This window comes from Delphinapterus leucas, chromosome 2 (assembly GCF_059928025.1).
Source record: "Delphinapterus leucas isolate spDelLeu-1000000601 "Yukka" chromosome 2, BTC_Dleu_Yukka2, whole genome shotgun sequence".
Classification (NCBI taxonomy): Eukaryota; Metazoa; Chordata; class Mammalia; order Artiodactyla; family Monodontidae; genus Delphinapterus; species Delphinapterus leucas.
In genome coordinates this window covers 159716972-159744451 of record NC_143130.1, presented here as the reverse complement: position 1 = coordinate 159744451, position 27480 = coordinate 159716972, and the positions used below count along the sequence as shown (strand labels likewise).

At 37.9% G+C, this 27480-nt stretch overlaps 1 protein-coding gene across 2 annotated transcripts in view; it reads left to right on the top strand.

The window, feature by feature from the left end:
- Positions 1–9740, top strand: part of GTF2A1 (general transcription factor IIA subunit 1) — a 51690-nt gene extending 41950 nt beyond the window's left edge. For both annotated transcript variants that reach the window (XM_022576385.2, XM_089908055.1), the window contains exon 9: positions 7259–9740. In XM_022576385.2, the coding sequence (XP_022432093.1) occupies positions 7259–7366 (108 nt within the window). In that variant the 3' untranslated portion in view covers positions 7367–9740. The remainder of the gene's footprint in view (positions 1–7258) is intronic.
- The last annotated feature ends 17740 nt before the right edge of the window (positions 9741–27480 follow it).

Sequence of the window (27480 nt, the reverse complement as noted above, 5' to 3'; positions counted from 1 at the left end):
TGCTAAGTAAACACTTTTAATACCCTACACCAAGCACATTATAATAAAAGTAATTTCTCATTACATGCACATAGAGGAAGCGTATTGAAGTTAAAACAATGGGAGATACCAGTAAATCTTTATTGCCAGGAAGACTCAAGGGAACCTGTTGGCAGCCAAATTATCCAGGGCACAGTTTCATGATAGCAAGATGTCAGATTTATCAGTCAAGAGAGGACCTTTACCTTAGCTTGGCTTAAGAATATGCTTCTAAGTATTTTCACATTATAAGTGACTAGTTGTATTCTCCTTTGTACACTTAATATTTTAAATGTTAAAATTGGTTTGTTTTGCTCCAAGAGACAATATTTTAATGTTTTAAACTAAGAAATTAAAAGATAGATTTAAATAGTGTGTTGAATGATAAACAGTTATAAAGTTTGCAGAGATCTAATTTTTATAATCAAATGAGTTCTGGAGACTGGAGGGTTGAGTCTTGATGTTTTAGCCAACAGTAAAGAATGGTGTGTTCTGAAATGGGTGTGGGTGTGGTTTGAGGCAACTTGAACTTTAGGAGTTTATTTTTGAAGACTAAACTTTAGAATTTCAACAACGAGTCAATTTTAGAAGCAATCATAGAGTTATTGTATTGCTAATCAAATGAGAGCCTTAAACTTAATAATGAGGCAGGGTTCTCCCATAAGTATGGGTGGATAGGGACTGATGGCATCAGGTATTGAGTCTTCAGCCTTATTTGTAGGTAATTTTATTTAATATGTTTGTCATTAGGAAATTTCAGAGGCCTTTTTCCTGGCACTCAGGACACTCCTTCAGGAAGGGCTTAATTTAAGGCCAATGAATTGTTAAGTTGTATTTTGTGATTTTATTCAAGTAAAAATATTTACTACTTATTACTCAATATGACTTCAGTGCTTAGTATATAGACTATTATTTGATTCATGAAACTTTTCTACATTTGCTTTTTGCAAGTTGTCTTGCAGCAGAATGCAGTCAGTTTCTTTACTTGTCTGTGGAATTCCTTTTTCTGGCTACTCAGCACTTGTTTGCTCATTTATTTATTTATTTTATATATATATCACTTGTTTATTTAATTCCATGTCTTTCAGGTTGTAGTCACTTGGTTTGTACTGGAAATAAATTTGTATATCCATTTTTAGGATAGTTAATACTTTCTCTACAGGAAGTCAAAAGAAAAGAGGAGACAGATATCTTTTTATTCAAAAAATACTTACAGAGTGTCTATGATGTCCCAGGGTACTATTCTAGGAACTTGAGATACACCAGTGAACAAAACAAAACAATCTCTGCTATTGAGAAGCTTACTCTAGTTGAGGGAGACAGATGTTAAAACATAACAAACAACAAATAAATTACGGTTGACTCTTGTACAATGCTGGGGTTAATCAGCATGTAACATATAGGCAGTCCCCTGTATCTGCGCTTCCTCCACATGCATGTAGTCATCCAACCACAGACCACTTAATTCTGTAGTATTTACTATTGAAAAATACCTATGTATCTCTGCACTTCCAAACCCATACTGTTCAAGGTTCAACTGTAATTAATATGCTATGCTAGAAGCTGATAATTGGTATGGGAAATTATTAGAGTGGGAAAACGGAACAGGAACAAAGACTTGAAGAAAGTTAGCCCTGTCATTATTCAGTGGCATAACCTGCCTGTTGTGTGTGAGGAGCAAAAAGGAGGCCAGTGTAACTGGACTTGGGGGAGTAGTATAGTAGTAGATTAAGTCAGGGCTAGGTGAAGGCAGATGGTGTAGGAGGACATGGGCTCTTCCTCTGAGTGAATTGGGAAGCTATTGGAAGGTTTCAAATAGACAAAAGTGATATCACTTACATTTTAATCTTAAAAAGATTACTTAGCTTTCTTTGTGAGAGCAGAGAAGAAGCAAAGGTTGAAATGAGGTTAATAGAGGGATATTGTCATAATCCAAGTGAGTGATAATGGTGACTGAGGCTAGGATGATAGTACTGGAAGTGGTGAGAAGCAGCTGGATCTTGGATGTTTTGAAGGAAGAGTCAACAGGATTTCCTGACTCTTGTATGTGCAGTAGAAAAGGAGGGATCAAGAATGAGTACAGGAATTTTTTTTGATGAGGAATCAGACAGAAGCATGGAGATACCATCAACTTGGATGGGAAAGGCTGCAGATGGAGCAAGTTTGGGAAAGGAGAGTGGCTGGTTTTGGGCATGTTAAGTGTTGTATCTGTTAAGACATTCAAATCATCCATCCTAAGGTGTTAGGTGTAATAATCTACATAATGTAATTAGACCAGAGCTATAAGACCACTTAATGCTGGAGTCTCTGTCCTGAATACTGTTTCACTTTATTGTACTCTATTTTGTTTTAATAAGTGAGAAAAAATTGACACATGTTAAATTTATACATAGCTTAAGTTAGTGATCTAGAGGAAAGGTATGGGAGTGATTTTCAAACATACAAAGTATTTGATTGTTTTTTAAATTAACTCCCAAAAGGCAGAACTACGATCAATAAGTAGAAGTTTGGAGTAAGCAGTTTTAGCAAGGGGTAAAGTATGAAAGAGTTATAAGAGAGCTATCCCAGGAAGGGATAACTTAATTTGCAGTTCTTTACCCCCCACTTTTAACCATACTCAAGCAGACACCGAACAGTGATTTGCTAAGAATGTGTCATGGAGGCTGTCTGCACAGGGATGTTAGACCATGGAATTTTAGCAGTGGGATAAGAAAATACCTGTATATAGTGAGAATTTCTGCATTATTATATAAAACAGCCTGATTAGTAGAAAGCATCTTGGACTGGGGCAAGAGAATCATCTTTGTCACTTAACTGTGATATGCCCTTGGTCATGCCATGGAACCTCTCCAGGCTACAATTTTCTCTTTTGAACATGAAAGCCTGAAGTGGCAGTGATACTTAAAAGATGATTGGAAGGAAGGGAGAGAGTGAAGTCCTGGAAATCAACTAAGGGATATTGTAATAACTCATACGACAAGAGGCTGTTGACATGGTAACTAGAAGATTATTGATGGCCTTTTAGAAAACAGTTGCCAGGTGTCCTGAAGACAACTAAAATAGAATTAGAGAGAAAGTAATAATTAGAGAAATACTAATATTAGTGTGAATTCTAATACAGTGGGGCCACGGTATTAAAAAGGTCAGTAATATGGAAGTTGTTACTGTCTGTGAGGAAGAAGAAGAGAGTAGTTGTAAACATGATACCAATATTGAAAAGATAGTGTCCTGGTGGTCAGTAGATAAGAGGAATGAAGAAAAGCCTAAGGTCAAATCAATGGCATAGACATAAAAGGAGTTATAGAGAAAAGACAAAAAAAAATGGTCTAGAAGCATCAGGGAGAACAAAGGGTATTGCTGTTTGAAATATTTGCCAGTATAAAATTTCCTATGAAATGACATGTATACACATACCTGGTAGAGGTAAGATATTTTTCAGAGAAATATTATTAACTACTTTAATGAACACAAGTACTGAGAGCTATAAAATAAGTATTACTAATTATAGATAAATTTATTTTTGAAAAACACACCTAGTGAATTTTTTTTTTAAGAGAGGTTGTCAAATTAAACTATTAAAAACCAATTTGACCGCAGTGGTATTAAACTAGAGATCAATTAGATGGAGATTAAATATGCTACTGAACAACCAATGGGTCAAAGAAGAAATCAAAAGAGAACTAGAAAAATACCTTGAGACAAATGAAAATGGAAATATAACATACCAAAACTTGTAGAATGCAGCAAGAGCAGTTGTAAGAAAGAAGTACATAGAGAGAAATGCCTACATCAAGAAATAAGGAAAAATCTCAAATAAACAATCCAACTTTACACCTAAAGGAACAAGAAGAAGCCCAAAGTTAGTACAAGGAAGGAAATACAAAGATCAGAGTGGGAATAAATGAATAGAGACTAAAAAGACAATAGAAAAGATCAGTGAAACTAAAAGCTGGTTATTTGAAGAGATAAACAAAATTGACAGACCTTTAGTTAGACTCACCAAGAGAGAGAGGACTCAAATAAATAAAATCAGAAATAGATGTTACAGCTGATAACAGAAATATAAAGGATCATAAGAGACTACTATGAATAATTATACATTTACAAATTGGACAATCTGGAAGAAATGGATAAATTCCTACAAGCACACAACCTTCTAAGACTGAATCATGAAGAAACTGAAAATCTGAACATACTGATTACTAGTAAGGAGATTGAATCAATAATCAAAAACTTGCCAATAAACAAAAGTCTAGGGCCAGATGGCTTCATGGGTACATTCTACCAAACATTAATACCAATTAATGAATTAATACCAATCCTCAAACTCTTCTAAAAAATAGAAGAGGAGGAAACACTTCTAAACTCATTTTACAAGACCAGCATTACCCTGATACCAAAACCAGACAAGGATGCCACAAGAAAAGAAAATTACAGGCCAGTATCATCCTGATGAACATAGATGCAGAAATCCTCAACAAAATATTAGCAAACTGAATTTGCAATTTATTGAAAAGATCATATACCATGATCAAGTGGGATTTATTCCAGGGATGCAAGGAAGGTTCAACATCTACAAATCAGTCAGTGTGATACACCATGTTAACAAAATGAAGGATAAAAGTCATGTGATCATCTCAATAGATGCTGAAAAAGCATTTGACAAAATTAAACATAAAAAGTCTCAACATTAAGTTGGTATAGAGGGAACGTACCTCAACTTAATAAAGGACATATATGAAAATCCCACAGGTAACATACTCATCAATGAAAGGCTGAGAGCTTTTCCTCTAAGATTAGGAATAAGACAAGCATGCTCACTCCTACCATTTTTCCTCAACATGATATGGGAAGTCCTAGTCAGAGCAGTTAGGCAAGAAAAAGAAAGAAAAGACATCCAAATCAGAAAGGAAGAAGGGAAACTGTCACTGTTTGCAGGTGACATGATATTACATAGAAAATGCTAAAGACTCCACCAAAAAACTGTTAGAACTAATAAATGAATTCAGTCAATTTCAGGATACAAAAATCTGTTGAGTTTCTATACACTAATAATGAACTATCAGAAAGAGAAATTAAGAAAACAATCCCATTTACAGCTGCATCAAAAAGAAAAAAATATCTAGGGATAAATACAACCAAGGAGGTGAAAGACCTGTACACCAAAAACTGTTAAGACATTGATGAAAGAGATTGAAAAATACACAAGTAAATGGAAATATATTACTTGCTCATGGATTGGAAGACTTAATATTGTTAAATTGTCCATAATATCCAAAACAGTCTATAGATTCAGTGCAGTCTCTATCAACATTTCAATGGCATTTTTCACAGAAAGAGATCAAACAGTCCTAAAATTTGTATCAAACCACAAAAGACCCTGAAGAGCCATAGCAATCTAGAGAAAGAACAAAGGCATCATACTTCTTGATTTCAAGCTGTATTACAAAACTATAGTAATCAAAACAGTATGGTATTGGCATAGAAACAGACACATAGATCAATAGAACAGAAAAGAGAGCCCAGAAATAAACCCATTCCTGTGTGGTCAATTAATTTATGACAGAAGAGCAAAGAATATAAAATGAGGAAAGGACAGTCCCTTCAGTAAATGGTGTGGGGAAAACTGGGAAGCCACATGCAAAAGAATGAAACTGGACTACTATCTTTTATCATGCAAAATAATCAGTGCAAAATGACTTGAATGTAAGACCCGAAACCATAGAAGAAAGAAAACAGAGATGATAAGCTCCTTGACATTGGTCTTATTGGTGATTTTTTGATTTGACAAGAAAGCAAAGGCAACAAAAGCAAAAATAAACAAGTGGGATTACATCAAACGAAAAAGCTCTTGCACATCGGAAGAAACCATCAACAAAACAAAAAGGCCACTTGCTGAATTGGAGAAGATATTTGCAAAGGATATATCTGACAGTGGGTTGATACCCAAAATATACAAACAACTCACACAATTCAACATCAAAACAAACAACCAACCCAATTTAAAAATGGGCAGAGGACCTGAATAGACATTTTTCCAAAGAAGACATACAAATGGCAAACAGATACATGAAAAGATGCTCCACATCAGGAATCATCAGGGAAATACAAGTCAACCACAATGAGGTATATCACCTCACACCTGTTAAAATGGCTGTTATCAAAAAGACAAGAATTAAAAAGGACGTGGAGAAAAGGGAACCCTGTGGTACCATTGGTGGGAATGTAAACTGGGATAGCTGCTATGGAAAACAGTGTAAACCTTCCTTTAAAAATTAAAAATAGAGGGCTTCCCTGGTGGCGCAGTGGTTGAGAGTCCGCCTGCCTATGCAGGGGACACGGGTTCGTGCCCCGGTCTGGGAAGATCCCACATGCCGTGGAGCGGCTAGGCCTGTGAGCCATGGCCGCTGAGCCTGTGCGTCCGGAGCCTGTGCTCCGCAACGGGAGAGGCCACAAACAGTGAGAGGCCCGTGTACTGCAAAAAAAAAAAAAAAAAAAATTAAAAATAGAACTACCATACAATCTAGCAATTCTACTTCTGAGTATTTATTAAAAGGAAACAGAAACACTGACTCTGAAAGATATGTGCATTCCCCCGTTCATTATAGCATTATTTACAGCAGCCAAGAATGGAAGCAATCTGGGTGTCCATCAGTGGATGAATGGATAAAGAAGCTGTGGTGTATGTATATGTACAGTTGAATATTATTCAGCCTTTTAGAAGAAGCCAGTCTTGCCATTTATGACAACGTGGATGGACTTTGCATTATGCTAAGTGAACTATCAGACAGAGAAAGACAAATACCATGTGATCTCATGTGGAATCTGAAACAAAAAAAGTGAACTTACAGATACAGAGAACAGACTGGTGATTGCCAGAGATGAGGGTTTGGAGGTAGGTGAAATGGGTGAAGGTGGTCAAAGATACAAAGTTTAAGTTATAAAATAAGTAATCAGGAGGATATAGTACAGCATGGTGACTACAGTTGATAACATTGTATATTTGAAAGTTACAAAAAGAGTAGATCTTAAAAGTTCTTGTCACAGGAAAAAAATTTGTAACTCTTTATGGTCTTTGTACACCTGAAACTAATACGTTACATGTCAGTTATATCTCAATTAAAAAAGAAACCAGTTTGCAATTGCAGTAATATACAGGTTTGATGTGTGAATGGTTTTTCTGTGGTTGTTTGTTTTCTCTTTTTATTTTATCTCATACATTTTTTACTTATTTATTTAGATACACAGAAGTAAAAACAAATGGAAATTTCATCTCAAGGATGGCATTATGAATCTTAATGGAAGAGATTATATATTTTCCAAAGCCATTGGAGATGCAGAATGGTGAAGAGTTGGTTCTTTTCTTTTATAAATAAAACAAAAGAAACTTAAAAAAAAAATTTAAAGTGGACAGTTTGAAACTTGGGACATATACCAACCAAAACTTAACTTCTGCATGTCAGAGAAGTGCAGTAGAAGCGGAGCTACTGGAACAAAGAGACCTTGACAACACAGACACTACTTCTAACTGGCAAGCCATGGAACTGTAGCACCTGGGGTTGTTGGGGTGGCGAGGGTTGGGATTTTGTGTAAGAAAACCGTAATTGTCGATTTTAAATACAGGTACCTGCCACTGGTAATTAGCATGTAAAGCTTGGTTTATATTCCTTCCTCCAACTTGAGTTCAGTCAGAAGATACTTGTTGGAATGAACTGAAGAAACTTCCCTTTTGATAGATTGAACCGAAACTGCTTATTGTACATGGTTATATTTGGTAAAAATTGCGTGTGAGCTTTTTACAAAAGGGTAAGAATATGTGTTGAATTTTAATTCACTTGTATAAGGAAACAATTTAGAACTCTCATAATAGGTCTTAAATATTTTTACTTGCTGTTCTCCTTCAGTAATATATACCTCTTCCTTCCCTGCTTTATGGAACATCTATTTAAGAGTTAAAGGAAGTAAACAGTGATCACAGTTTGGAGACAAAATTTACCCAGGAATGGGTATTTATTTTAATTAGGTTTTGAGACTCATTAAATGTAGTTTAAAGACTTGGGTCTCATCTGAGTTGAGCAGAATTAAAATAACTTCAATTTCCTAACAGAAAAATTGTATTTGTTTCTTTTAGCCCCCCCACCTTAAAAAGAAACCCCAGTGGCTCCTCAGGAATACAGTGTTATTGCACAAAGGTACCATCTAGCTGAAATTATATACATATGAATAGATAGATTTTTTTTCCTGTTGGGCTGAAGAGTATATGCTTATATATGTGTTTAGTCTTTAAGCTAAACAAACATTTAGATAACATTCTGTGCATTGATTGAAGCATTGGGCAGGTGGTGAGGACCTGGAATTTTATTAAACAATTTAGTAATTATAAAAGTTTTTTTGTGTTTACTAGTAAAGAATTTTAAAATGATTCTAAGTGAACACACTTTTAAAATGCAACTTTGTAATTTGAGGGAGAAATTTTGGGGTTAGAGGAGGGTGGGCCACTAAGTACATATTTACCTCTCTTTCATTTGGTGGCCCTTCCAGGCCATTGATAATATAGACATGGGCTCCAGTTTGCACATCGGGAAGAAAGCATAGAAATTTGACTTGTATATTAAAAATAATAGAAATGTTATATGATATTAAGAATGCATAGCTCTGTATTCTGTAAGGGGCTATAAAGAACAATGTGGCAGTGCTATGTTCAGTGTGAACGAGTTGCTTGGGAGAACTGTAGGAACTTGTGTATTCACCTTTGTTCTTACACCTAATTCTTTTCATGGTTTATTTTGACAAAATTCACATGTGTTTAACTTACTTGTATATTGATTTTTTTTTAAGTCTTCCATTTTTGTCTTCCTTTTATTTGCCTTTGTGTTTCCAGAAGTAACATAGAAACACTTTAAAGTACATTGCAAAGAAAAACTGTGAGGTATTATATATTGTTTTTCCTTTTTTAACACAAATCTTTAAACTTTCTTGAAAAGGCTAATCTTTTTTCTTTTTCTTTTTTTTTTGCCTGCTTCCCACCCCACATACCACCTTGGTCCCTTTAACTTATGTTCTGAACTTTGGTATAAATGTGGTTTCTAGCATGCTAGTAGTTAGGTTTTATTTAGATGCCATAACTGGTGATACGGTTTTAATTTTTACTATATTAATTTAGTTTTCTGGAGGTTTATTTGTTTACCCCACTATGCTCAAAGCACACACAGGTTTGTTTGTTTTTTTAATTAACGAGACTGGGAGGAGAGAAGGGAGAGGGGGTAAAATCACAGAAGTCCTGTTGTTTGTTTGCCCTTGAGTATAGTTGCTAGTAGGTTTATATTTACCCAGTGAAGAAGTCAATGACCTGAACTACCTATAAAAGTTTAGCATTGCTGCCGTGTTGATTAAAACCCTTTCGCTATCTAGTAGTTCTTATGCTACTGAACCTTGGATTACTGTATCATATTCAGCTTATATTTTGGGCTATGTAGACGAAAACATTCGTTTTCATAATAGAATTGTATACTGGCCTGTTTTTATACTCAAACATGAACAACCACTGCTTTCAGAGTGACTCATTAGGGTTATTTTGAAGCAGGAAATAGCCATTTATATTTGCACCTGTGTATATTGCATATTAATTATGACATACTTGGCAAGTGCTTTTCTTTTACCTGTGAATATTCTGAAAGCTGGTCCAAACAACACTGCATACCAAATTGTGCTCTTATATATTACTGCATCGTGTTCCTTTTTAACCAAATAGCATGTTTTAGTTTTATTATAGTGGCTTGCTATAAGAATGCCACTTGCTTATCTTTTATTGTACTTGAATTCTTAATCATGCTTTTAACATTTTATTTAACAAATCGTTTCATTAGGTTCTGTCATTCCTTTGAAAAGGCAAGGATTCCCACTTTCAGAATTTTGAAATGAAAACATGTTTATTCAAAGAGGGAAAATAGTTCAGACTTAGTATTATGAAATAAGTAAAGGTTTCAGAAAAGGATTTGTTTAGATTTGCACAGATGGTGATGGCACCTTTTATTAAAAAACAATCAGCAGTGCTAAGGAAATTTACGCAAAAGTACTAGATAAAAGTGTGGAAATGCGTGCCTTTCAGTGTATGTACTCTTTTTTGGTGGTCGTTTGGATAATCAGACCATTTGAATGGCTGAGAGCACATTTAAATTCTGTGGAGCGCCACATTTGGCTGAAACAACTCTTTAATGTGCAATTAGTTTCTAGAGTAAAATGTCTGTTATATGAGGGGGATCTTTATATTGGGCTTTTATATTTTTTTAAATGTTCACATTTCTTTCTATTAAATGCCATCATAATACCACGTTTATATTGTTGCCTCTCTTAAAATCAAAGCCACCTTGATGTTATTCTTTTAGGGATACATCAAGATTTGAGCAGTGTGTATAGTGATTAAAATGTGTTCTTGAAGAGCATACTGTAATAGACTGGCTTAGACAGCAAGAACATAAAAATATAATAGCTTTTGTATAAAGATTTTCTTTTGCTATATGAAAATCAAGGATTTGGTTTTTTTCTGGCTTTTATGGAGGAATGAAGAGGGTTATCTCCTTCTAAGAGTAATTTTTGATTATCTTATAGCAATAACGTCACCATTCTTTTCAGAAGATAAATACACCTTGTATAGGAAATCAGACATAATTTTCTTGGGAGTCCCCTTTATAACTTAGCTTTTTCTTCCACTTGAGAAAATTCCTATATTTTCAGATTATTTCATCTTGAACTTTTTTGAGCTTTTGTGCAATGTAATATTTTATTGATCCGTCTTTGTACATTTTCATTTTATTTCATATGTCTATTTCCCACCTATCTGTCTGAATCAGCTATTTCAGATTTTGAATTCATTGGTTAAAAAATAGTTACTTTATATATCTCCTCATGGGTTTGTTTTAAATAGTTTTGCATTTTAATCTATTATGCTATGGAAATTATTCTGAAGTTTGTATTCCCTTTTTAAGCCTGCCTTAGTCTGTTTTTTGTCATTTTTTTATGGTTTAAGGAAGAGCACACCAAACTTGATATTTTTGTTTATTTTGAGGAACAAGATAAACTTGTTTTTTTCTTCTCTCTTAAGGGAAGAACTACATTGAGTTAGTAGCTACTATTTCAAGTTTCCTTAAATCATCCAGTATGTATCAGGGCTACAATTGGGGGGAGGGGCTAATCCTTTTTGCTGTTCTGAGCTACTATTGTCAACTGCTGTTGTACATACTGTTATGTGTAAGGGCGTAAATATATTTATTATGTTTGTAAAATTCATTCTGTACAATTGCAGATCAAGGTTGCTCTTCTGTGATATATGGGATATTATGTTTTAAAGACCATCTTGGAATACAATTAGAGAACTTAGTATTTTGATGTACTAAGACCTATTTTAAGTTTAATATTTTACCTTTGCAAAAACTTTAATTAAAGATGTTATTTAAAAAAAGTAATGCTGCTTGCTTTGCTTACTAGCTTATAACATTGTTATATAGATAACTGAATAAAACTATACAGCTTAGAAAGGAAAATGCTTTACATTGTTAGTAAGTTCCATTTATCAAAAGAAGGTATCATTAAATTCTGTACCTTTAAAATAAGTAGGGTGGGATATCAGTCTGAATATTAAACTGTGTTATAAATTCTTAGTAGCTTTTAAAGAGAATAGTTGTGATTTCTAGGCACACAGGAATTTAAATTGGGCTAAATTCGCACCAACAAAGTGTAGCTAAAATTGATTATAATTAACATACTGTATTAAGTGAGTATTTCTACTCCAAAGAATAGATTACTTAGGATAAAATTATTTGAGAACATACTTGTTCTTTAATTCCACCATTTAGCCATATGTTTTTCTTTTAGTTCAGAGTTTGTAAATAATTGCATAAAAGGAGAATCAGATTATTAAGGCTTGTATTACATATTGAATATATTTTGTGTTATTTTAGAAGGTATTAAATAATTAGCAAGTATTTTAATTTATAGTTAATTCAAATGAATCATTAAGAAGCTTGCTTTTTTGTAATTTTTTAATCCTGTTACGGACTACTTTATCTAGGAAACATGCAAATTTTAACCATTAAAACAATCATAATAAAGATATTTTGTTTATTGCCAGCAAATCTTGTATTTTTGCAGTTTAATTCAAGCTCCTACATTGATGATCTTAACCTTTTTGGCCTCAGTTTCTCCATATGTAAAATGACAACAATACGGTTTTGAGGGTTACAGATAATACATGTAAAGATTTTTGTAGTACATGGTAAGCACTCAGATATCCCAGTTATTTACTTAATTTCATAATTATATAATTTAAAATGACCTGTGGAGTGGAAAAAATGTTTTTAAATGGTCAAAAATAGCAAAAGAGGATGTGGTCATTTAAGGAGGGGCAGTGAAAGATGTGGATACAGCCAAGCAAATTAAGCCTGGGAGGCTGAGTTAGTGAAGCAGTGCATCTGTCTGTAGCAGAAAGTGCCTGAGGGAAGAAAAGGGAATGATGGGTATGGATAGGAATAATGAAACACACCAGAAGGCTTTAAGCCTTTTTTCCCTAAAGTACACATTTCTTGAACTATATGTCTAAAATAGGTTGAATTTTCCCAAAGCTAAAACTGTAGTAGCAATACAACATTTTAAAAATTGCATGATTTTCCTAAATATCAGTGGATTCTGCTCATTTCATTTATGGAGAAAATGATAATGAAGTATTATTGTTATTGAAAGACATTGAAACTATGATTACATCACTCTTGAGTCTGACCTGAACCCCTCTCCTAGGGATTGTTGGCAATCCTATTTCTGGAGGCAAATGACCTTCGTGTCAATGCTCCTACTTCCCAGCCAAGGAAGAAGATGCATATATAAATAATCGATTACTTTTGTTTCTGTTCTGAAATACAAATTTTCTTAGTTTGAAAGGGAATCGAGCACAGAGCACGTATTAACTCACTCATTCAACTCTTTCTGGTGATCTCCCATAGGCCAGGAATTATGATCAGTATTATTGGTTGAGCCAGAGATGAGTTAAGATGGTTGCTGCCTTTAAAAGCAGTGAGGTTGGATTGTCTGGGTTCTAATCCCAGTGTGGATTGGATTGACAGCAGTGTGAGGTTCAGCATGTTACCAAACCTACTACCTCATAGAGTTGTTGTGAAGATAAGATAATGACATGATGCATACATTGCATTTAGCACAGTCCTTGGCACATGTGTATATATTCATATGTTTTAGTAAGGCATAATGGTCACAGAAAAGATCTTAGACTGGCTAGGTTACTTTGAATTTTCCTTATCTTCCTGTCATAATAGAAACACATTTACCGTCTGGGTTGATGCTTCTGCAGATTAAAGTGAGAGATCAGAGGACTAAAAACTAGCAATTATAGAGAGCATTGAGCTTGCCAATGGAGATAGTTCTAGAAGCTTACTTATAATTGTGGTCTTCACATTGGAAATGAATTCTGTGTTCTTGAATCAAGAATGTTCTGGATCTTATCTTCAAACTTCATCTTTCTGAAGGTTGTTGAGTTGAAATGATACCAGTTACCTCCAGATCACTTCTGGAATAGCCTGCTTTCTTAAACACAATGTGACAGAAATGGAATTCATTCCAATTTCTATTTCCCCACTCCCAAACCTTGTGTGTATCAGTGACTACTGTTCTCCCAGTCACTGGGATTTGAAGCTCAGTATCATCTAACCTAGTCTTCACCAATATTAGGAAATAGCTCTACTGCCTACCAGGTGCTCAAAACAAAACCCACAAGTTTTTCCTGATTCCCTTCTTTTTTTCACTGGTACCTAGTCTGAGTCATCCCAAAACCAGACTGGCATCAACTAGTCTGACAAAGGTTACACTTGGCCTTTCCTATGAAGGGAGAACCTGGGGCAGCTTCCCTCAACTGGATCTCAACTGTGTCTGTCAGAGCCCCTGGCCTTGGCCTACCTCTCTGTGACAGGATGTGGGCCCCTGCTCGTTCTTCTCTTGCTGACCCTGACTTTGTAGATTTGTCTCACTAAAGCCCATTTCTTAATATATGTTCACGTGGAAGTGAGTCACAGTTTGGATGCACAGGTGGCAACTACATAGGGGGACCCACCTAGTAACACAAAGTTCAGTTCTTAAGCAAGGCATTTACACCTGATTTCCCCCTATGCCTGCAACATTCTCCCTTTAGATCTTTATATTCCCATTGTCAAGAACATTCCTTTTGCTTCTACCATGCTTTGTCTTACATTGACATTTCTTGATTTGTCCTTCCTCATCCCAGGTTTGCTCTAACTCACTTTTTATGAAGACAATTGATATTTTTAATGTAATGGACTCTTAAAAATTAATAGAATACTCCATTAGGGAAAATACATATATATAACAAGTCAATTCATCTAAGAAGAAAGGCAGATGTCAATTAATTGACCCTTTTAATAATTGAAAGAATACAAAATAAGACAATAATAATAAATCATTTTTCCATCTACCCAATGACCAGAAAAAAATACCCTGTCATGGTCAGGGTGTGGATAAATGGACCTTATGATGCATTGCTTGCAGGAGTGCAAAATGGTAACAGCTTTCTGGTGGACAGAGGGAACAAGAAACACAAGTGTTTCAAGTCAGGACAGGGGGATGGTGTCTACAAGGTACAAAAGTTATCTAAGAGGCTCAAGTGTAGTAAGCATGGGAGAGGACAGATATTTGGGGGAGAAATAAAAAGATCCATATTTGATATATTAAGTTTGTTGTGCCCATTAGACATTCAGGTTGAAGTATCAAGAAGGCAAGATATAAGCAGATGGAGCTCAGCGGGGATGTCTGAGCTGAATAAGACCATTGGTATTTATTATCATATTGAGAGGATTTAAAGCCATAGAAATGATTCACCTAAGCAAGAATGTAAAAAGAGAGGGGTCCAGGACCAACCCTAAAGGCACTCCCAAGACAGATTGGGAAAAGGATTAGTTAACAGGAATGGCTGCGTAATTTGTAGAACCTAATACAAAATGAAAATGCGAGGCCCATTGTTCAAAACGTATTAAGAATTTCAAGATGGTGACAGTGGAGCCCTTTGTGACTGCACTTGTCACATACCTTTGAAGCTGGTCCTGGGAGTCAGTAAGGGACAATGAGGAAGCAAGTCCAGTTAAGTAGGAAGAAAGGGGAGAGGTTGGTGTTTTACAAGTCAAAGAGGATAGTATTTTAATAAAGATGAGGTCCTGGTTAGCTTAAGCCATTCTTTCCTGGCCATGGTCATTGATTCAGGGATTCAGGATTCTTGCTTGAAATGCTCAGACTCTCTCCTGTCAGATTTGGGTGAGGAGGCATTAGCTCCAATTGCATTAGCAGCCATCCTATGACCTTGAGAACTGAGCTTAAGATAAAGATGATACAGGGAGGCAGAGCAGAAGATGGAAAGAAACAGCATCCTTCATGACTTCTTTTTTTTTTTTTTTTTAATAAATTTATTTATTTTGGGCTGCATTGGGTCTTTGTTGCTGCGCACGGGCTTTCTCTAGTTGCAGCGAGCGGGGCCTACTCTTCATTGTGGTGCGTGGACTTCTCATTGCAGTGGCTTCTCTGTTGCAGAGCACGGGCTCTAGGCACGCGGGCTTCAGTAGTTATGGCACACAGGCTCAGTAGTTGTGGCACACGGGCTCTAGAGCACAGGCTCAGTAGTTGTGGTGCATGGGCTTAGTTGCTGTGCAGCATGTGGGATCTTCCCAGACTGGGGCTTGAACCCATGTTCCCTGCATTGGCAGGCAGATTCTTTTCAAATACATTTATTTGTTTTATTTATTTATTTTTGGCTTTGTTGGGTCTTCGTTGCTGTGCGTAGGCTTCCTCTAGTTGCGGCGAGTGGAGGCTACTCTTTGTTGCAGTGTGCGGGCTTCTCATTGCAGTGGCTTCTCTTATTGCAGAGCACGGACTTCAGTACTTGTGGCTCGCAGGCTCAGTAGTTGTGGCGCACAGGCTTAGTTGCTCCATGGCATGTGGGATCTTCCCAGGCCAGGGCATGGACCCGTGTCCCCTGCATTGGCAGGCGGATTCTTAACCACTGCACCACCAGGGAAGCCCCTTCATGACTTCTTGTAACTAAGCATTTTAGTAGGTAATTTATTCCATTTACTGTTATCATAAATACTGATTTTGTATTTTCTGTTTACCATTCTTTTTCTTTATTTCTTCTCACCTCTCTGCCTTTTAATTGTATACAATTTTCTGCATTTTTCCCTGATGATTTGCTGGCTTGTTTTAGGCCTAGGTTTTGAGACTGTGTTTCCCTTGGGAAACTCTTGTTTCTCTATACTCATAGGGGCCTATGAGCATAGCTCCTAGACACACAGTGGAAAATACTATAGGGTGAAACAGCTCAGACTTTGGAACCAGGCTGACCTGGGGTTGAGTGCCAGGTGTACTACTCTCTCTGAGCCTCAGATCCCTCATCTATAAAATCTATAGTAAAACCATTATTATAATGGTTATCTTGCATCCTTTTTTGTAAGATATAGTGTATGTAAAGTGTAGGGCACATATTAGGTCTGAATTTCTTTTGGCCATGTGGTACAGCTTGCAGGATCTTAGTTCCTTGACCAGGGATCAAACCTGGGCCCCAGCAGTGAAAGCACTGAGTCCTAACCACTGGACTGCCAGGAAATTCCCTGAAAATATTTCATTATATTAGCAAAAGGGCCTTAAGTTTCTTTTGGTTTGATCTTCATACTCTACAGTTGAGGACTTTAAACCCCCAAAAAAGTAATGCAAATTAACCAACATTGTGCAACTAATAAAAGGTATAGCCAGAAGGTCTCCTGATACCTAGGTAGATTCCTTGAGGCATGCAACCTACAGGCAGTGATGTCCCATGGCCAAGTTTCCTCGAACTTGTTTTAATAGTATACAATGGTGGCTTTTTAATGTACAGTTGAGACAAAAGGATGGCAATTCTCCTCTTCTTACACCTGGCCTACTTTACGTGTTTGTACTAACTGCTTGTGTTTTTGGCAATGAATCTCTGGTCCCATGTGACAGCCTGTCACATGTTGGTTTTAAGAACAGATGCAAAATGATTTGTGAAAATATCCCATTCAATTTGAGGTCAAGTTACCCTCCTAGACCGTTCTGTTTCCTCCGGGACTTATCTGTGAGAAGCTGCTATAAACCTTGTTGCCTTTTCAAAATAAAAGGCAATTGTATGACAGACTCTAGGTCCATCTACAGAGTGAAGTAAGTCAGAAAGAGAAAAACAAATACTGTATGCTAACACATACATATGGAATCTAAAAAAAAAAAAAAAAAGGTTCTAATGAACCTAGGGGCAGGAGAGGAATAAAGATGCAGACCTAGAGAATGGACTTGAGGACATGGGGAGGGGGAAGGGCAAGCTGGGACAAAGTGAGAGAGTAGCATTGACATATATACACTACCGAATGTAAAATAGATGGCTAGTGGGAAGCAGCTGCATAGCACAGGGAGATCAGCTCTGTGCTTTGTGACCACCTAGAGGGGTGTGATAGGGAGGATGGAAGGGAGATGCAAGAAGGAGGGGATATGTGGATATACGTATACATATAGCTGATTCACTTTGTTATACAGCAGAAACTAGCGCAACATTGTAAAGCAATTATACTCCAATAAAGATGTTAAAAAAGAAAAAGTCAATTGTATTCTACAAGAAGGCAGACTATGGGGTGGGAGGGAATACCTGGGGACCACCAGAGTGTCTCTGTGGGCTTAGTCTTGTACCTCCTTGTGTGAAATACTCCTGATTGTAATTAGAGAAACAGGGTACAGCTGGCTGTTTTGTTGTTTTAAGGGAGCTTGGTTTAAAGGCATAATTCCCATTCCTCAATAATCATCTCTTTATGAGAGCTCTAAAATATGAAAAAGCTCAAAATCTGAAAATTTTACACATCCCATAGGATAAGGGTAACTTGAGGGGTTATCTGGGCCATTTTTGTTTTCTTAGGCATAGACTTTGGAGGCCATCAAATTGATGAGAATGTGAGCATTCATTAAAAGCCTCAAGAGAAGAGTATTCTATGGCATTCCTTAGGGGCTGAAGATTGGGTCACTGGACTATACATTCCATTAGGGCTGTGAATATGTCAACCATATTTCCAGGACTGAACTCTGTGCCAGACGTTAAAAGTACATATTTGTTAAATGAACGAGTGAGTAAATAAAAGTGCTGTGCTGGTTATTATGAAGAAAGTCAAGGATCTGTTTTCTTCATTTTGAAAAAGGCACACTGACTTTTCTGCAGTGTTGACAGATCTTCCACACTATGGATGCCGTAGGGTAGCTTGGAAAAGCTGGGCAGAGCAAGTACAGAGAGGAAAATGAAGAATTCCACCCAGGTTAGTTTCATAGTAGTTATCCTCATGGGTGTGAAGTAGTATCTCATAATTTTGATTTATATTTCCCCAGTGATTAGTGATGTTGAGCTTCATGTGCTTATTGGCCATCTGTATATCTTCTTTGGAAAAATGTCTATTCAAGTCCTTTGCCCATTTCTGAGTGGGTGGTTTTTGTTTTCTGTTGTTGAGTTTTAGGAGTTCTCTATATATTCTAGATATTAATCTCTTATCAGATATGTGATTTGCAAATATTTTCTCCTATTCTGTGCATTGACTTTTTACTCTGTTGATATTGTTTTTTGATACACAAAATTTTTTAATTTTCATGAAGTCCAGTTTATCTATTTTTAAAATTTTGTTGCCTGTGCCTTTGGTGTCATATCCAAGAAATCATTTCCAAATCCAGTGTTGTGAAGCTTTTGCCATATGTTTTCTTCTATATAGTTTTAGGCCTTAGATTTAGGTATTTAATTCATTTTGAGTTAATTTTTGCATTTGGTGTTAGATACAGGTCCAATTTCATTCTTTTGCACGTGGATATCAAGTTTTCTCAGCACCATTTGTGAAAAGACTGTCCTTTCCCCATTGAATGGTCTTGGCACCCTAGTCAAAATAATTTGGCTATATTTGTGAGGGTTTATTTCTAGGCTCTCAATTCCTTTAGTCTATGTGTTTGCTTTTATATTAGTGCCACATTGTTTTAATCACTGTAGCTTTGTAGTAAGTTTTAAAATCAGAGGACTTTGAATCTTGAGGGCTTGAAACAAAGTTTCAGGACCAGGCAGAGGTCCTATATATGTTTAGATCCAGTGGTGTGACAGTGACTGTCTGGGGCAAGGGTATCTGTGGCAGCCTCCTAAGCACACTTTTGCTGGGGCAGGGCTGTGGCTTTGCCTCCTTTGCTTGATTGCTCACTGAGCCTGGTTTTTCAGCCTTCCTGTTGATTCTGCAAACTACTCTATTCTTCTAATCAATTCTTTTCCTGCTTAAATTAATCAGATTTTGTTTTTATTGTTCACAACCAAGAGCCCTGACAGTGTAGCTCAGTTCACTTGGGAATGAGCCACACTGAACTATGAGTTAGCATGAAAAGCTTTCTTAATCATGCAAAGCAGTGTCCTTTGCATGGTTCAGCAGCAAGGTTCCTATTCAGTTATACATCTATCCCAGTGTTCAAACACTTCCACATTTGTCTCTTGGTAAGCTGGGGTAACAAGGTTTGATTCAGCAAAACTGGAAACAGAGGCATGTCTTAAGAATCACCTTCCTTCCCTTGCAGGGAGTCTTCTGCCTTATATTAACCCCTTCCTCCCATTAGGCATTCAATATCCTATAACCTTCACTGGATACACAAAACAGCAATGTATTTACATTATTATTGTTAACATTATTTACTGTTTAACAGTTACAATTTTGGTTGGCTGGCTGATTATACTTGAGCATAAAAGAGTTTCAGTTAAATTTTAGCTCCTTATTTGTAGCTTTGTCATTATTTATTGAATACTTACTACATGCACCGTGATAGCTAGACCCAAACTCCAACCCAATACAGTCTTGGTAGAGTGAGTGGTCAGGAGGGTCGGCAGAGTCAGGTCAAGATGCCTCATCGCTAGCATCACTGCTCTCTGGAGGCTGGGGCTTGCCTGGATGAGGCCACTGGAGGCCCATTTGTAGGAAACAAGGAGCACAGAGGTTCCATAGTCATCGACATCTCCCTAAACCTGTTCTAGCACAAGTCTGCCTGCACCAGGCCCCCCACTCTAAAACTTCCTCTCTTTTCTTGGTATAAACATACATCAGGACCCTGTGCCCTATCATGGCACTTTTTAGTTTATATGTTCTACGTTATAAGGAGTTTGTGTGTGATGGGTACTTAATGTTATTTTAATGTTCTTTATTAAACCCTCTTTTTGACATGTCCTATATATTCTGGAGCCTCCCCCTAGGGTTTTACCTCCCACAGTCAAGGGACCTTATGTGGGGAGTTCTTGTTCCCAAATAAGAAGGGCATCAAAGATGACAGGAGAAGCGCACTGAAAGGTTTTATAGACACAGCTCTTAGTGGAGCAGAAAGAAAAGTTTGGGAATAGAGGTTTCGATGAAGGAAAGAGACTAGGAGTGAATCTTTCTTGAGTGCCACAAGCTTTGGCTGCTCTTTTAATTCTCACAATAGCCCTGAGGGTGGTTATTTTTATGGGGTCAAGTAATTTGACTAAGATCACATAGTGAAATGATGATAGTGAAACTTAGGCTTGTTGCAGAGTGAGGCCAAGATTGTAGCTCAAGGGTGAGTTAGGTCTCTCCATCTCCTCAGTTTGCAGGAACAAATGGTTTTCACCTTAGCTAAACCTGTGGACAAGAGGCTGCAGCCTTACAGCAGCCTGGTCTCCTGTTTTCGTTCAGAGGAGGCATTCTGGGAACACTCGTTGACTCTTCACCGTTTGCATTCACCACTCTAAAAGGACACTGAAAAGACAGGGAGAGAAATAAATACAGCACCTGGGGCCACAGTGACAAAGCCACTCTGGAGAGTGGTTCTGTGCTCACTTGAGGATCAGCAAAGTGGTTAGTTATGACTTTTCCCCCTCTACTAATAGGATTAGGTTAAATGAGTTAAAGGAAAAGAACGTGCTTTCAGGAAAAAAAGTTTTTGTTTACCTGAAGGGAGGGTTGTCTACACTGAGCTCATACCACTTCTCTTCTGGAGGTTTATTCCCAAGTAAGCTCCCTAATGCAATCAAAGTGGTTCCTACAGCTTTTGAGGGTTTCATTGTAGGGCGCAGCAGGAATATAGAAACCCAGAGGCTGATGCCCTGTGGTCACTGAAAAGCCCCACTTTCAGTTTTTAATTTAAGTACCTGAGCGTGGGCAGCAACTCTTGTTGCCCGGCCTGGCCTGCCTCCGGGGAAAGCTGTCCCACGTGGCCCTCCTAGGCACATTTTGCAGCAATGGTATCCCCAAGGCAGGGGGCAATCTGTCCCAGGAACAGGCAAGGAGGGGGCGAACTGTTTGCAGAGAATTTAGACGTAATAATAAAGCTGATTAAATTCGGCATGCTTTTATTATTACCACTCCCTGCAAGAAATAATTTTTTAGTGTAAGTTCTAATTGGCCTAAATACAGCAGTTAGTGTTGAGTTTTAATAATAAAATATTTGTTAGCTTCATTTGCATTACATATCTTTTAAAAGCCATTTTTCTACATTTCACATGAGTGAAATAAGACAGTTACAAAAATACAAATACCATATGATTCCACTGATAGGAGGTATCTAAAGTAGTCTGATTCATAATAACATAAAGTAGAATGGTGGTTGCCAGAGGCTTTGGGGAGGGGCAAATAAGGAGTTATTTAATGGGTAGAAAGTTTCATTTTTGCAAGATGAAAAAGTTCTGGAGATTAGTTGCACAACGATGTGAATATACTTTACTGAACTGTATGCTTAAAAATGGTTAATTAAGATGGTTAAATTTTATATTATGTTTTTAACCACAATTTTTAAAAGTATACATATTTTTTAACAAACATAATCAGTGTGGACGTTAATTTGGACAACTGCCAGTTATACAATCAGACCCCGACACTTGGGGTACAGTCATATTCGTTGGTTTCAAGAATCAATTCCCCTGGGTTCAGAATTCTTCACACTCATTTAAGGCTAAGCTCATGCGTCCAACTCTTGTGGTAGTGTATATTTCTGTCTTTAAACAGTAGATTAGGAAGAAACAGTTGGAGCGCAATAATTGTAAGGGAAGAAACAAAGTTTAGGTATTTAATTGTGTCCTTCCTTGTGACCACTGGGAATTTTATTCTGCTTAAATATAAAACAGTATAAACTCTGAAGTGCAATCCTTTTGTTTGGTTAATGCAAATTTTAGTCTGTAAATGAAATACTCTCATTTCATTTCATGACTATTACTGAAAATAATTGTGTCATATATGAGAGGAGGAGGTGTTAAAAAATGAAGTGCTCTGGGTGTCAAATATTCTAGAAACGGCATCGGGATCAGACCCTATTCTTTAATAATTTGAAAACAAACACTTTATTAAATACAGAAATAGAGGCATGGTGGAAAGAGCATGGGCTTCAGAGTTAGGTAGATCTGAATTTGAGTTAAGGCTCCACCTTTCCTCAGGGGACTTTGGGGCAAGGCATTTAAAACCTTTGGGCAAGGCATCGTTTAGGGGGAAGAACAATACCTCCCATGTAAGGAGGATTTGCCGTGAATAAAGGAGAAAATGAAGGCAAAGCACCTAGCACAGGTGTAGGCACAGGGTAAGTACAATGTGGGCCAGTGCATTCCGTTTCTAGGGCTGCCATAACAACTTACAACCAACTGGATGGCTTAAAATAACAGAAATTTATTCTCAGTTCTGGAAGTCAGAAGTTCAGAGTCACGTGTCAGCAGGACTGTGTTCCCTCTGAAGACTCTAGGGGGAGAATCCTTCCTTGCCACTTCAGCTTCTGGTAGCCCAGGCTTTTCTTGATTTAGAGCTGCATCATTCCAGTCTCTGTCTCATTTTCACATGGCCTTTTCCTCTGTGTGTCTAATCTCTCTGCTTTACTCTATAAAGACACTTGTCACTGGATTTAAGACTCCCTTGGGTAAACCAGGATAATCTCATCTGGAGATCCTTAACTTAATTACATCTACAAAAACTCCTTTTCCAAATAAAGTCATATTTAGGGGTTCCAGGACATGGACATATCTTTCTGGGGGCCACCATTCCACCCACTACAGTTAGCTATTAGTATTATTAATATTAAATACTGTACATACTGTACATATATTGATCTCTGTACAGAGTATATCCAAGAAATAGTATACTTCTCCCCTTGTCACATGTCAGGGCAAATATGGTTCTGTGTCTTCTTTTTTCGCCATGTGGTTTAGAGAATGTGGTAGACCCTAGAAGCTCCTTCAGTACAGTGTTTTCTTGCCTCTAGGTCTTGGCAACTGAAAGAAAGTTCATGAGTAGGAATGTGAGGATGCCTTTGTTTCTGATGAACTCTTTAATTGTAGCACTTAAAGGAACAGATAGGGAGAGGTGAGAGCCCTGTGGAGGGAGATGCTGTTCTCAAGCTGGGAGATTTCAAGGAAAGGAACAGATCCCTGCTAGGTTATAAATATGTTTAAGGAGAATTAGACTGAAAAGTCAAGTGGCCCTGTCAGGTGCTAAGCATAGTGGGATAAGGGCCTTGCCTCTGTTTGATTTTTGCTGCCTTTTGCGTTGGGTTTTCTGATGAGATTTAAAGCCAGTGTGAATTGCAGGCTCTGGCCTTGGCAGGAAAGGTATTGTTTTACAACCACCCAAGCACAATCAACCCATTGATGTCATTGCTTTTGTCCTTTCATAGAGAAGTAGAATGAATAAGTCAGCCACCACTCTGTGTTTAGGCATAGGATCTTGGTTTGCCTCTCATCTGGGCTCTGGCCATTAGGAAAAGGGAGTGGGGTTGGGGGAAAATGGAGAGAGGATCACAGCCATTCCCAGTGCTATTGATGGCCAGACCTGGGGCAAAGGATGCTCTTCAGGGGAAGTATGGGGTAGGAGACAAAGTCACCCTCCACTTAACATAAACCTTGCTCCTTGTTGCTTACTGAGTAGTAAGAGGAAGGGAAAAACTAGTGTGACCTCTCAAGCAGTATGCAGCTTCTCTGAAGCAGGGGAGTAGACTTGTAGCAGCCCTCTCTCAAGCTCAGGTTTTAAATAGCCCTCTAGGACGATAGGGGCAAATGCCATCGCTGTTGCTTGGTGGTGCTTTATTGTCATTTGGAAAACAGAAGCGGAGGCCTTAGAAATTACTGTGTAAGCACCAACTCATAGTCAGGACTCTTTCAATCACACCGTACAAAAACCCAACTCTAAACTGGCTTAAGTAAAAAATAGAAACTTAGTGACTCACAGAATTGAGATACTAGGCTTTTTAAGCAAGACTGGAAGCAGAGGCTTAACTAATGTTATCAAGGCATTCTCTCTAGCTCCATCTCTTTGTCCAGTTTCACCTTAAATTTTCATCTCATTCTGGTCTACCCTGGACAGACTCTATGTCAAAGGAAGATGGTGGCCACCAGTAGCCCTATATATAGATCCTTAAAGCTTGTGAGCTGAGAAGAAAGGGATACCCCTCTTAACTTCCTATTTTGAAAAATCTGGAGAACTATACTGATTGGCCTGGCTGGGACCCTGTGCCCAATCCTTGGACTAATCACTGTGTCCAAAGAATGCAAGTCCATAATTGACCCAAATTGGTCACATGTCCACGTTTACCCAGGGATGGCAGGGGACACACCATTCTTGACAACAAGGACCACACGGAGCAAGGAAAATGACTTCAGGCAAAAGCAGATGTAATTTCTTTCATTCATTCATTCATCCATTATTCACTCATTCAGTGTATCCAGTTTATTGAGTGTTTACAACATGACAGGCACTGTCATGTGTGCAAAGGATTTAATGAGGAACATAACAGACTAAGTCCCTGCCTTCTTGGAGCTTACCTTCTAACTGGGAAAGATAGATGATTAATAAGTAAAATTTAAAAATTAAATAAATAAATGGACAAGATAATATTGAAAAGTAGTAAGTACAACTGCGATCAAAGAAAGATGATGAAATACATAGTGGCCAGGGGAGTGGGTACTACTCCAGAAAGTGTGGTTGGGTAAGTGTCCTTGGAGGAGGTAATGTTTGAGCCAAGACTTAAAGGATGAAGAGAAGCCGGACTTTGCGAAACTCTGGGGTAAACATACTAGGAAGAGGAAATAGCAGCTACAGTATATTTTGTGTGAGGAAGTGTTTTCTGTTTTGTTCACTGATGTACCTCAAGTGTCTAAAACATTACCTGGTGCACAGTAGATGCTCAACACGTATGTCTTGAATGCAAGCCGTGAAGGAAGACCAGTATGTCTGGAGTGTGACAGCATAAACAAGAAGGGGATTGAAGGGTGATGAGGTTAGAGAAGTATGAAAGGGCTAGAAAGTAGGGCCTGTAGGCCCTAGATTATATCTGAGTGCAATGAGAGTCTATTGGAGAGTTTAAAGCAGAGGATAGCATGATAAAATGATTTATTTTTTTAAAAGATCACTATTCCCAAAAGGAGAGGAAATAATACCAGTCAAAATCAGAGCAACCACAATGTCTCCATACTTAATACAGGCCTGGCAGTTTGCATATGCTTATTATCCACATATGTCATCCTCATTTCCATTGGAGAACAGATATTACTTCCTGTAGTGGGAAGGGAAACATTACTATTTAAAACAAAAAATGAATTGTCTTTGGTTCTACTTAAGGGAGATAACAGGAGGAGGTGGCATAATTCATATAATGGGAAGAATGAGTCTTTATACTGGTTCCTTCTCTGTAAAGACACTGAAGAGTAAGGGAGCCACTTCTAGGAATGTGATCCTACAGAGCCCGATGTCACAGCTTCTGCTGTGTTTGGGGTTGGAGCTAGGAAATGGGGAAAAATAGATGGCCCTTTATTTTTGAAGCACCTTAATGACGTTAAAAAGTAGGCTTCAGAAGGTTTGAGGTAAGGAGTACAGAGAAAAACTGCTGTGTGTGAAAAATGCCAAGAGATCGTGAGAACTTGAAGGCTGGTTGGAAAAGAAGGAAGAGAAGTGAAGAGGGCTGGTCCTGCATCACGTGGAGGGACGTCCCCAAGGAGGAAAACAGCCCAGGATAAGTTTCTATAATCGAGGATAGTTGAGGGGCTTTTTTTTTTTTCTTTTCTGCGGTACGCAGGCCTCTCACTGTTGTGGCCTCTCCCGTTGCGGAGCACAGGCTCCAGACGCGCAGGCTCAGCGGCCATGGCTCACTGGCCCAGCCAGTTCCGCGGCATGTGGAACCTTCCCGGAACGGGGCACGAACCCGTGTCCCCTGCATCGGCAGGCGGACTCTCTACCACTGTGCCACCAGGGAAGCCCTTGAGGGGCTTTTAAGAACAGCAGTGTCTAAAGTTCAAAATGAAGGCATATGCGGTTATGATTCTGTAATGGGAGGCATTCCCCACCCTCATCACCACAAATCCCTTTGACTCTTAAGCCTTCAAAAAATGGTCTGATTCATTCAAAAGGCTTATCATCATGGTGGCTTTGGGGAATCAAAGGAAGAGGGGATGCCTTTTGAGTTGGGCTAGTTGAGGGTGAAGGGAAGACAAAACTCCAGGAGACAAGATGTGAGTGGGATTGAAGATACAGTGGATCAAGAAAATCAGAGCAGAAGGTCCACAGGAGAAACATATACTCCTGGGTGTCTCCAGACTATTTAGGGTGGGAGGCAGCATGTTGCTTTCTCCTGTGTTTGAATGGGAGTTTACACCTTTTAATTTAAATATTAAAGAAATGGTGACCTACAAGACAGGAGAATTGGGGTAAAATCAGCTGTCTGGCTGACGCTTAGGTCGTTCCTTGAGGGCCATTAATGACATACAAGAGAGTAAGCAGCAGGTCCCAGGTTTGAGCCCTGATCTCGTTGATGTTCCTCAGTGGAGTGCCTTTTTCACCTACAGAAGACTCCCTCCCACCCCACCTCTGTGGCCCTGAAATTTTGTCATCAGGGGCTTCAGATGGGAGAACTTAGGGGAACCATGGACTAGTTTCACAGCTAGTGCTTATATACTGTAGTTTTGCAGCTGCCAGGTAAATGGTTTAGAAAATCACAGCAAGTTTCATGACCAATATTTAAATTACACTAGTTTAAATTCTGGATAGTTAAATTTTATCGACATTGTTTTTCTTCCCAATATTTTCTTTATTTCTTCCTATACACACTAGGCAAAGAAAAAATTGGTTCTATCAGAAAAGCCTGCAGTTTGACTTATTTCTTTGAACTTCCAAGCAAACTATTTTTGATGACTATATTGTACTATTATTTCTTCCATTGTATAAAATGATTCTAGTGAGTCTAGGAAGATTATTTTTGTTTAATAATTAAGACAGGAGATTTTTGGAAAGAGGCTGGGGTTTCAGAGGTGACGTCTTACCTGCTTTGCTTGTATCCTACAGATAAGAACTTTTGGCTCCTAGGAGTGATGTGCTGTGGAAAAGGCCACATGTTGTCAATAAGATTTTAGAAAATTAAAGCACA